At 39.8% G+C, this 12,561-nt stretch overlaps 1 protein-coding gene across 5 annotated transcripts in view; it reads left to right on the top strand.

Annotated features, from left to right (window-relative positions):
* The window catches only part of EPB41L5 (erythrocyte membrane protein band 4.1 like 5), a 65,310-nt gene that overhangs the window by 22,120 nt on the left and 30,629 nt on the right, over window positions 1-12,561 (top strand). For all 5 annotated transcript variants that reach the window (XR_004427446.1, XM_033162036.1, XM_033162045.1 and 2 more), the window contains 8 exons: window positions 2,446-2,566; window positions 3,260-3,347; window positions 4,719-4,807; window positions 5,415-5,484; window positions 7,678-7,847; window positions 10,089-10,195; window positions 11,069-11,096; window positions 12,307-12,349. Coding sequence is in view for 4 of the 5 variants with exons in the window: in XM_033162036.1 (XP_033017927.1) it covers window positions 2,446-2,566; window positions 3,260-3,347; window positions 4,719-4,807; window positions 5,415-5,484; window positions 7,678-7,847; window positions 10,089-10,195; window positions 11,069-11,096; window positions 12,307-12,349 (716 nt within the window). In the remaining variant the exon portion in view is untranslated. The remainder of the gene's footprint in view (window positions 1-2,445; window positions 2,567-3,259; window positions 3,348-4,718; window positions 4,808-5,414; window positions 5,485-7,677; window positions 7,848-10,088; window positions 10,196-11,068; window positions 11,097-12,306; window positions 12,350-12,561) is intronic.

The raw sequence follows: 12,561 nt of genomic DNA on the forward strand, positions 1-12,561 counted from the left end.
GTAGTAATGTACGGAAGTGAGAGCTGGACCATCAAGAAGGCTGATCGCCGAAGAATTGATGCTTTTGAATTATGGTGCTGGAGGAGACTCTTGAGAGTCCCATGGACTGCAAGAAGATCAAACCTATCCATTCTCAAGGAAATCGGCCCTGAGTGCTCACTAGAAAGACAGATCCTGAAGTTGAGGCTCCAGTACTTTGGCCACCTCATGAGAAGAGAAGACTCCCTGGAAAAGACCCTGATGTTGGGAAAGATGGAGGGCACAAGGAGAAGGGGACGACAAAGGATGAGATGGTTGGACAGTATTCTCGAAGCTACTGGCATGAGTTTGGCCAGACTGCGGGAGGCAGTGGAGGATAGGCGTGCCTGGCGTGCTCTGGTCCATGGGGTCACGAAGAGTCGGACACGACTGAACGACTGAACAACAACAACAAATATTTTCTGTGGGACTTAGAATCTTAGAAAGTATTTTATATACCTGCCAGATAAAATAGTATGTTGCCAAAAGGTACTTCCCCACACAAAAGGAGCGGGTGGTCTAAACCACTGTGCCTCTTGGGCTTGCTGATCAGAAAGTCAGCAGTTTGAATCCCCACAACAGTTGTGAGCTCCCGTTGCTGTGTCCTAGCTTCTAGCAACCTAGCAGTTCAGTGCAAGTAGATAAATAGGTACTGTTGCGGTAGCAAGGTAAAGGGTGTCCTGTTGCATCAGAATCGGTTTAGTCATGCTGACCACATGACCCCACAGCCTTGGTAGAAAAGGTTATATGTATGAAAATATTTATAAATTAATGTTGATCATTTTTTAATGTATGAGGCAGCGAGGAACACACACAAAATTTTCTGTGATTTTCTGTATTGCTTACATAGGAGAGGGGGACAGTCTTTGTTAGGTATTCTGACAATCTTTCAGAGGAATTCATAAATTTGCTGTTTGTTGGGATGGTAAAACCCAACTCTTGATTTTTGTTCCTACTAACAGTCTATAGATATTAGTGTTCAGTTGACAGATAAGAACTCAAGTAACAATGGTCAGATGGTGATGGAAGATATTGGGTTTGATGGTATGAGTAGGTAACTCACATATCTGTAATAAGAGAAGATACTATTTGAATCAATTCCCCAGAAGATAGTAATTTTGCACATGCCCCCAATCAAGATTTTGCGAGGAGGTTTTGTGTAAGTGGAACATCTGGCTCTTCAAGAAGATTCATTATTAAAGGAGGGGCATAGAGGTAGGAGAGAAGCAAGTTGCTTGACTATCCTTTAGAGCAGCCAGCCTAATTAAAGGTAAGATGCAAGAATGTAAAATGCAGCTACTGAGAACCAGGGAAAATGAAGGCCTAGTGGATTATGATAGAAGAGGTACATTACACAACACAATGAAGTGTTGGTATTCATGTTTCTGTAGTGGTGGGATGCAGAGATCCAACTCTATGAAGAGGGGTGCAGCAAAGGCTTAAAGAATTCATGCCTTGATCCCATTTTGGCATAGATTCTGTTTATAAATGTGCATGACAGTAAATGTATGATTCCAGGTTTTGATGACAGTGCCCAGTAGACAGCTGAGTAGAACCTGTTTAAATTAGCTGGAGGTTAACCTAGCATTGGAAACAAGCAAGCATCAAATAAATTATGGATTTAGAAACTTCCTTACCGGTAACTTCAAGTTGAAAGGGTCATGAAAATGCAGCTTAAAAGATTTATTCAATAAGCTCAGTAGTGTTCAAGACCCAAGAAATCTATTAAAAAATTTAACAAACCTTCTATAGTTGCAGTTATAGGTGGGTAGCCGTGTTGGTCTGCCATAGTCAAAACAAAATCGAAAATTCTTTCTAGTAGCAGCTTAGAGACCAACTGAGTTTGTTCCTGGTACGAAGTATCTGAAGAAGTGTGCATGCACACGAAAGCTCATACCAGGAACAAACTCAGTTGGTCTCTAAGGTGCTACTAGAAAGAATTTTCGATTTTGTTTTAACAAACCTGTTATATTATTCAGTGCTGCTTCTTACATTTCCAGCTGCTTCTTTTTACATTTTAAAAGACTGCATTAAAAGTTTCATGTTTGGGATGGTAGAAAAAGAAAGTGATCTTGCCAAGCATCTGCAAGTCTGAGTATCTTTTAAAAAAGGAATGAAAGAAGTTGAATAACAATGCTAGTTCCCCCCCCCCCCATACAGTTCCAGTAGTAAATGAAAATACTCTTCCATATAAGTTTTTGTTTGTGTCTGTAGTTCTTCCAAAGCTGATTTAAGATTCAGTTTTAACATACTAAGATCAAAATACTGATTTCCCATAAAATTGTAAATATTTAAATGGAGTTTTTCTTATCTTTGAATAAATGTTCAGTGTGTCAATGAAATAAGTGCCATTGTAGGCACTTTGGATTTTGCCATTTCCAAATTTGCTTTTGCTAGAATTTTCTTGAAGTGTTCTTCTCTTTCCAGCTGAACTTGGTGACTATGACCCTGCTGAACACATCCCTGATATAGTTTCAGAGTTCAGGTTTGTGCCTGAGCAAACTGAAGACATGGAACTCGCCATTTTTGAGAAGTGGAAGGAATACAGGTAAAAAATCCCAACTGGTAAATTGCCACATCCATCCAATGCTTACATTGTATGCATTGCTTTCTTTTGCTGAGTGAAAGGGGACTTTAAATTCCTTTTTTTAAATGTCTTTATTATTATTTTAAAAATTACAAATAACACTTAAAAAACATTTGACAAACATCAAGCAACTCAAAACAAGACAAGACAACACAAAACAAATAACAGAAAAGAAGAAAAATATACATATTATACATAACTTACAAGACAACACAAAACAAATTAACAGAAAAGAAGAAAAATCTACATGTTATACATAACTTACAATCGGTTCCTATGAATACCTTCCTAAGTGTGGTGTTGTATTTCTGTTGAGACAAACTAGAACATAGACACATCTAAAACCAGGTAGTATCATCTGGACAATAGGGCATGCATTTTATGCAATCTACAGCCTTAGCACCTCTTGATGTTATCAATACAGCTCTGTAAACTTCCACAGCTTAATTTAGCAATTTTGTATTTTCTTATCCCCCTGATTTCAAAACAAAACTCAAGTTGGCCGTTATTAAAACTGAGTGGAGATCAGCACCATTTGGCTTGCTCTACATATATCGAGTCCCCCTTTTTTGTATTCTTTCTGTAACCTCACTTTTTTTCAAGGCATGTTATTTTTAACTTCATGTGATTTTTGTGTAATATAAATCATTTCAGGGGGCAAACACCAGCTCAGGCAGAAACAAATTATTTGAACAAAGCAAAATGGCTGGAAATGTATGGAGTAGACATGCATATAGTCAAGGTAAGTTTATGGTTGTGGGCTGTGCTTTTGGGAACATTATTTTTAGTACTTCTATAAACATAAAAATACCTAAACTTGCAGTCTTTGTAGCAATGAGTGGGATCTGTTTCTTATAATAGCCTCGTCTGCTTACCTATACAAGTTACTGAGGACAATTTAGTTAATACATATGTTGCTGAGCATCTTCCAGAAATGGCTATGATCTGAAGCTACTGCTTACTGTATTTTTCGCTCTATAAGGTGCACCCGACCATAAGACGCACCTTGTTTTTAGATGGGGAAAGCCCCATTTTTTTGAGGCTCAGCTCAAATTTGTGCAGCTTCTTTTGCAAAGGGAAATAAACCCTGTTTTATGGGGTTTAACTCACATTTCTGCAACTTCAGGAAAGGGAGCCATTTCTAGTTTCCAGACAGATAATCTTATCAGCCAGTCACATGTCGCTGGGGAAACAGCCTCCCTCTGCAGGGGCTGGGCGGGGCAGAATCTCTCTCCCTTATCTCTCTCCCGATCATTTGCTGAGCAGCTGTTCAGCGGCTTCCTTTCAACACCCCCTTCTCTCTTTGTTAAAAAAAAAAAGCACGATCTACTTTTGCCCCTGGGCAATTCAGCTCCAGGGACCACACATTTGCTTCATAAGACGCACAGACATTTCCCCTTACTTTTCAGAAGAAAAAAAGTGTGTCTTATGGAGAGAAAAATACGGTATATACACAGCTGCTATAACCACAACCACATTTGTGAGCTCACCACAGGTGGGCTGCATGGCTGGGTGGGGACTTGAACCCTGGTCTCCCATGTCAAAGTCCAACAATGGATCTCTGGACTAGACACAGTGACTTTATTATCCCAGTGTATTTTGTAGCTAAGAAATGAATTGCACTGAAATTCTTAATCTTAATGTTAAACATATTCAGAATAAGTATAAATCGTGGAAGTCTTGAGAGATGAGTGCTGAAAATAAACTGAGATTTAATATTGTTTGACTTAGGACCAGGTTTGCAGCCTAATGTTAAGTAATTCTCAAGAAACCACAAATGTTAAAGCATAAATGTAGCTTTCAGTGTAGATTAATATAAGTGAAACATTCTATGTAACTATGTCTGTTTCTAGAATTCATATCTGTCAACTTGGTTTGAACGAATCTTCAGAGTAGCAGGCAATGTCCTTATAAGCAGTGAAAATAATATCCAGAGATAAAATATTTAATAAAACAAAAAAATAGAATAAATGCTTGTTAATAACATCTGTGACTAAGGCCTTTAATTTTGCTGCAGTATCTTAACAGTAAATGAAAGTATAATTAAAGTAACTTGTACCAGCATAAAGTCACATCTGTAGGAATATTCTAATTTAATTTGTATCCCTCTTAGGCAAGAGATGGAAATGATTATAGCCTCGGACTAACCCCCACAGGAGTTCTTGTGTTTGAAGGAGAAACTAAGATTGGATTGTTCTTCTGGTAAGCAGAATAATTTATAAAATAAATTATTTTAGAGTCTGCAGCCTAGCCCTAGGCTAGAATTTGTAAGTCTTGTAAGCAAGCGCGGTTCTATGTTGGCATTCTCTGTGATTTGCCATAACAGAGCTCTAGGTGTATTGTGAATGGGTGGAATGACTCTTGAAAATGGCTGTAACAGCTATTTAGTTTGTGCTTTTGAGAAATTAATGACTGTGTTAGGCTGCATGTTTATATATTAAAAAGAGTGGTTTTCCTGAGAGTGCAGATATGTCTGGGTATGGGACATTTATTCAGTAGGATGAGTGTATGCTTCTCATTCACCGGAAGGAACTAAGAAACTGGTCTACATGAATCAAGCATAAACATTCAAAACCAGAAAATTCAATTACAATTTCCCTTTATAAAACTAATTTAACATTGACATTTGTGTTAAAGCACCCCATGGTTAAACTTGTAATTTTTAAATATTAATTTATAGCACAAGATAATAGCTGGTGTTCTTGGCATTACATAGGTTTTTGTAAAATATGTTTTTACTAGGTGTATGAATTGTGCAACTGCAGTAAAGTACATGCATCTTTTACGTTTTAACTTTTTCCCATTGCAGGCCAAAGATCACTAGGTTGGACTTCAGAAAGAATAAATTAACACTAGTGGTGGTTGAAGATGATGAACAGGTAGAAGGAAGTCTTTGTTCATCTTGCTTCTGTTGTTGTGAGTTAGCTTAAGCATAAGTATCGTAGCCAAAATAAATTAAGGATGGTTGTGGGTGATAACGTAAACATTTTCCTATTGATTGTAATTGGCACTTAGTGAAAATTATTGTGTGAAAGTGAATAAAGGTAAACGGACCCCTGACCATTAGGTCCAGTTGTGTCTGACTCTGGGGTTGCGGCGCTCATCTCGCGTTACTGGCCAAGGGAGCCGGCATACAGCTTCCGGGTCATGTGGCCAGCATGACTAAGCTGCTTCTGGCGAACCAGAGCAGCGCACTGAAACGCTGTTTACCTTCCCGCTGGAGCGGTACCTATTTATCTACTTGCACTTTGGCGTGCTTTCGAACTGCTAGGTGGGCAAGAGCTGGGACCGAGCAACGGGAGCTCACACAGTCACAGGGATTCAAACCGCCGACCTTCTGATCAGCAAGCCCTAGGCTCAGTGGTTTAACCCAGTGTTTTTCAACCACTGTTCCGCGGCACACTAGTGTGCCGCGAGATGTTGCCTGGTGTGCCGTGGGAAAAATTGAAAAATTACTTTATATATAGTCAATATAGGCACAGAGTTAATTTTTTTAACATTTTCTAATAGTGGTGTGCCTCGTGATTTTTTTCATGAAACAAGTGTGCCTTTGCCCAAAAAAGGTTGAAAAACACTGGTTTAACCCACAGCACCACCTTGTGAAAGTGAATAGTGACCTGCCATATTCTACCCAAGAATGAATAATGAGTAATTATTACAGATAGTTGAAACATTTGCCTAATTGTTGAAACATAATATCATTTTTACACCAACTGGCATAGTTCATCTTCTTGAAGTAACACAATGTTACTTGATCTCCTCCACATACAGTATTAGTACCTGTATACTTGTATTCCATTCTTCCACCAAGTTACTCAGGCCAGCACTTGTTTGTTCATCTGCCCCCCCCCCTGCAACATTATCCTCATAACAGCCCCATGAGACAGTTTAGGCTGAAAGTTACTAGCCTAAGATCAATTACTCAGTGAGAGCATCATGGCTGAATGAAGATTTTAACCTGGCTACTTCTCCCAGGCTAGGGTTCAGTATTCTAATCACTAATAATACACTAATAATAATAATAATAATATTTATTATTTGTACCCCGCCCATCTGGCTGGATTTCCCCAGCCACTCTGGGCGGCTTCCAACAGAAATCAAATACAAAAATATCAAACATTAAAAACTTCCCTAAAAAGGGCTGCCTTCAGGTTTTTTCTGAATGTCAGGTAGTTGTTTGTTTACACTGGATTTCAAGAGTGATCTTTTAAGTTTCTACCAATAGTAATGTGAGGTTTCTTCCTCTTTGCATTTGATAAGACATATTGCTAAAGAAGCAGCACTACTGTTCTGTGTTTATATTAATTATGGAGAAATTTGGCTGACTTTGTATTACTTCCAAGTAAAAATTTGTTGGATTTTAAGTGCCTAATTAGTGTGTGTTGGTTGATTTGGTAAAGAGACTAGAAAATCAGCCTAGGGGAAGGCAGCTTGTAAACACTGGTGCTCCAAGCCTTCTTTAAAAAGAAGTAAAAAATGGTTTTAATAAATAAATGTCAACTAGCTTGACCAAACCCCTTGGAAAATAGAAATACAATCTTTTCCATTCTGTTTGTTCTTCTTCTTGTCAGCCTATTCAAGTTGTTGAAAACCATTATTCTCCTCCCCACTCCCAATCCACAGTCAGCACAAAGTATGGCAGCTCCTATGTCAAGAAGGCAACATATCGCTCAGCAGAGTCACATGTCTTCAGTTGTGGCTTGGCATTTTTAAAGAAGTTGTGCAGTTTTCCCTTTAAGTGACTAGCACTGTATAGCATGTTTTATAATTGTAATGCTTTTTTTCTGTCGTAATAACAAAAAAGATAAACTGATCCTCTGCTATTTATATTTTATCTCTCTGGTTTATTCAGTGTCAAGGAACCAGGAAGAACCTGTTATATCAGTAATGCTATAAAATACTGAGAGCACAGTGTTCTCTTCAGTATTTTATAACATTCTTGGTTGAACTTACCTTTTGAGTTGTGGGTTCTATGAATGACTGCAATTTGTGACTAGCTCTGATGATCTGAAGGCAGCGTTCATAGTAGTTTTCTAAACGCTCCTGTGATTGTTCTCCCCCCCCCCCCAAAGGGCAAGGAGCAGGAGCACACATTTGTCTTTAGGCTGGATCACCCAAAGGCCTGCAAACATTTGTGGAAATGTGCAGTCGAGCATCATGCCTTCTTCCGCCTCCGTGGACCCGTCCAAAAAGGTTCCAGTCGGTCAAGCTTCATTCGGCTGGGGTCAAGGTTCAGATACAGGTCAGCTGTCTCTCTTGTTCAGTACCTTCTTCCCTAACTTTTTCTCAGATAAGGCTCAGGAAAGAAAGCTGGTCCATGGTTTTGTTTGTAGTGGTCACTACTCCAGATTCTTATTGGCATAAAGGAAAAGGATTGAAAGAGGCACTTAGCTCACTCAAAATAGTCTGTAGGCATGGAAAATCTGCCACGTGTTAAGCCTTTCTGCTGCTGTGTTCTGTGGAATACTAAAGCCAAACTTTTACCTTGGCCAAATCCAGAAAAGACTGAATTTCTTGATCTCATGATTAGAGAAAGAAGCCTGAACTGTTTTTGCATATGCTTATTAATTGGAGGAAGTGGCTCTGTAGTTACTCAGCTCAAGTATACATCCTTCCCTACTTTTCCTCCCTCATTTAGGAGATAAGGCATTAAAAAAATCTTAAACTGAGCCCATGAACAGATTGGTAGTCAGGGGAGTCAATGTAATACAGTGGTACCTTGGGTTAAGTACGCTTCAGGTTAAGAACTCCGCTTAAGAACAGAAATCGTGCTCTGGCGGCGCAGCAACAGCAGGAGGTCCCATTAGCTAAAGTGGTGCTTCAGGTTAAGTACGCTTCAGGTTAAGAACGGACCTCTGGAGCGAATTAAGTACTTAACCCGAGGTACCACTGTATTGGTGTCTTCAGATCTGATGATTGGGCTCCTGTCAGCAGTCCAGCTGCTGCATTTTGAACCAATTAAGTTCCCAAATGCTTTTCAAAGGAAGCACGGTGTGGAACACATTACACAGTGATCTAAGATGGTTGTAACCAGTGGATGTGGAACTGTGGCCATTTCCCTTCTCCAATAGTTATAGCTGGCTCACCAGTTGAAACTGTTTTCAAAAGGCAGCATCAAAGAGCGCTCCCATTCTACAAAACTGCTCTAGTGGGTACTAGTGAATGCTTGAGTTTTTTCTGCCGTTTCTTTTGGCTGACTCTCACACAAAGTGTAGAGATGATTTAATGGAAGTGGGGGTAAAGTTTAGCTTCTACAAATGTAGATTTTTGTGGTGAAACTGATATTTTTGGCACAAAATATGTACAGTTGCAGTAATTACCAGCTGAGTGCACATATGGACTATAGTTTTCATCCTATTCATATTTCTTGTTTCATTTCATTTTTCCTTGTCTCTGTTTTGTTCTTGGATTTTATACTATATCATCTGGTAAGGATCATGTCTGTTTAATAGCATTATAGATCAAGTTTGCAGATGACACCAAATTGGGAGGGGTGGCTAATACCCCTGAGGACAGGATCACAATTCAAAATGACCTTAACAGATTAGAGAACTGGGCCAAAGCAAACAAGATGAATTTTAACAGGGATAAATGTAAAGTACTACACTTGGGCAAAAAAAATGAAAGGCACAAATACAGGATGGGTGACACCTGGCTTGAGAGCAGTACATGTGAAAAGGATCTAGGAGTCTTGGTAGACCATAAACTTGACATGAGTCAACAGTGTGATGCAGCAGCTAAAAAAGCCAATGCAATTCTGGGCTGCATCAATAGGAGTATAGCATCTAGATCAAGGGAAGTAATAGTACCACTGTATTCCGCTCTGGTCAGACCTCACCTGGAATACTGTGTCCAGTTCTGGGCACCACAGTTCAAGAAGGATACTGACAAGCTGGAACGTGTCCAGAGGAGGGCAACCAAAATGGTCAAAGGCCTGGAAACGATGCCTTATGAGGAACAGCTTAGGGAGCTGGGTATGTTTAGCCTGGAGAAGAGAAGGTTAAGGGGTGATTTGATAGCCATGTTCAAATATATCAAAGGATGTCATATAGATGAGGGAGAAAGGTTGTTTTCTGCTGCTCCAGAGAAGCGGACACGGGGCAATGGATTCAAACTACAAGAAAGAAGATTCCACCTAAACATTAGGAAGAACTTCCTGACAGTAAGAGCTGTCCGACAGTGGAATTTGCTGCCAAGGAGTGTGGTGGAGTCTCCTTCTTTGGAGGTCTTTAAGCGGAGGCTTGACAGCCATCTGTCAGGAATGCTTTGATGGTGTTTCCTGCTTGGCAGGGGGTTGGACTGGATGGCCCTTGTGGTCTCTTCCAACTCTATGATTCTATGATTCTAGATTATGACTGGCTTTAAATAAAACAAAAGCACATGAGAAGTAAGTGTTTAGAAGAGCAAGGATAATTGGGTGCTGTCACTTACACCAGCTTTTCCAATATAAATGTTTTCTCTTGTTCTTTCCACTTCAATCTAGTGGGAAAACAGAGTACCAGACAACGAAGACCAACAAAGCCAGAAGATCAGCATCTTTTGAAAGAAGGCCTAGCAAGCGATACTCAAGGAGAACGCTACAAATGAGAGGTAGCTTGACTCATTGGTAGGCGGTGCCACTCGACTTGATCCAAATTACGACTTTGACTTACACTAACTAACAGAATACCTGATCCCCAGGGTGTAGCCTAAACTGTTTTTGAAACTAAAAGGTGCTTAATAACTATTGTGGAATGAGAGTAGAGCCTGATGTTTCAGAATATCAAATCTGCCCCCTTGAGTTCCTAGAGCCAGTGTCATACTTCTTTGGATCCTTGCCCGTTCTACAAACAGCATACAATATTGTTAATGGGGCAACTGCCTGGACTTTTCTTCCCTGTCTTCTGAATTACCCATTGTATTTACTGGGGCTGTGCAAGGCACCCGCAGTTCGGCTCAGTGCCCAATTGGTGATCCTGATCATGCTCAGCTTGAGCTATGAGCTGAACTGGGGGCCTTTCATAGTTCTAATGTTTATTCAGCATTTTTAAACCCTAATGAACCAGTGTTTGGTGACAAGGGGACTCTCACCTGCATCATCTCCTCTCCCCCACCCGTTGCTGCCTGAACACCCCCTCCCCTTTGGGCAACCCCAGGTCGCCCCAGGTCAACCTAAGGTGCTTGGGGCTGCTTCAACCCAGTCTAGACAAATCATGGATCTGCCAGAATCCATTTGGAATCTTGGATTTGTCTGGACTGGATGCAAGGCCCTAGTATTTAGTGGAAGCGCCTGTGAAAGGTGGTAAAGTCGCATGATAGGTAACCCTACAAATAGTATATACCTATTTTCCCCGCACGTTCTAAGTTTTAGTCTGTTTTAAAGAGTGTCCCTAACATTTTGCACATGTATCTTTGAAAAAAATAATGCAAGCTTTTTGATACTGTGTAATTGATATATTGGACAATATTTGTGTTTTATTACAGGAAACACTCATAAATCTGAAGAAACTAGGTAAGAGGACCTGTCAGCATTAGGCTTCCACAGTAAAGCTTTATTCTATGAATATGTCTTGGTCATACCTATAGGATTATCAGGAATATGCTCATTTCCTGTTGCTTACGTATTTTTTCATGAATTAGACACCATTCAAATTAAACAGTAAAACTCATGCAAGGCAGAGAGCTTAAAAGCTCTTTCCATGCCACATTTTCCTGCCCTGGAAAGAGCTTTGTAAGTTCTGCCTTGCTTACTAGGCTCTGGGAAGGTCTTGCACAGACTCAGGAGGTCTCACAAGATCTCAGGATAACCTTGCAAAATTTCCCAGGAGTCCACAACCTCCCAGTGCCCAGTATGCAAAGCCTGTTCAATGTGCTGGCTTTGGAAAGGTAGGGATGGTCACACTGGGCTTGTTCTGACTATACACAATTTTGGCTTCACCTGCTACCCCCCAGAGTGTAACCCCCACACAAGATGCGATCCTGCTGTACTTATTTTTTTCTCCTTTTCTTAGTTAGTGAAAGAAGTAGGTATCCTCATGGGAGCCTGCCATCCTCCTCTACTTATTTTTAATGGTGGTATTAGGATATTGTGGTATGTTCACCCTAGATGTAATCAATTTTATGTTTGACTATGCATGCTAATTAACATTGCTGATTAAAATTGATTTTAAAAGATGCATGTCGTTTCACTGAAAGTTATTAGATCAGCAGTGAATATTTTGCTGTTGTTGAAAGAAGTGCTCTTTCATACCTGCTTTTTATGGTGTGCAAGTTAGTTTCATGTGGAAACCACAACAACCACACCTTGATGGAACTGGAAACATACACAGATAAAACAAATTAATGTGTTTTGGTCCCAGGCATCAGGGCTCAGTATTTCACTCTTACCATAGTTGAAAATTTGCCTTTGATCTATTGCATTCCTACCCCTGTTCATGCAGCTTGATAAGATTTGCCTGCCAGAACTTCATATGGATTATGATGGCTTAAGTAAAAGTGTGAGATCTTAGTGTAAAACACTCAAAGTAAGGGCTGCTTTGGAGTCAAGTGATGCATACAAATGTAAACACAGTAAATTCTGGTGTGGCCTCAGTTTTATTTATTTTTTAATGTCCCTGTTACTGATCCTACTTGGAGCTGGCAGACCCAGATAAGCCTTAAAACCCTAACAGTTTGATCTTTGATAAATTAACTTTAAACTATTGGTTTTTTCCCCATTTCAGCCTTCCAAATAACGTTTTCAGCCAAAATAATGGATCACAGCAGGTAAGTTTGTCTAATCTGTTTACTTAACATTTTTCTAAGTCTTTGCGTCAAAAGTAAACTAATGTCAAATGCAATCGCCTTGACCTCAGAATTTAGAAGCTGTAGTAAATGGAAAGTTGGATCGTTTAGTTCACTTGGCCATAAAGGTTTAAGCTAATATCAAAATTTACAAACCAAAGTAGAAAACCTTGTGTTCTCATTTTCATGGCTTA

The sequence above is a fragment of the Lacerta agilis genome, chromosome 1, assembly GCF_009819535.1.
Source record: "Lacerta agilis isolate rLacAgi1 chromosome 1, rLacAgi1.pri, whole genome shotgun sequence".
In the NCBI taxonomy this organism is placed as follows: Eukaryota; Metazoa; Chordata; class Lepidosauria; order Squamata; family Lacertidae; genus Lacerta; species Lacerta agilis.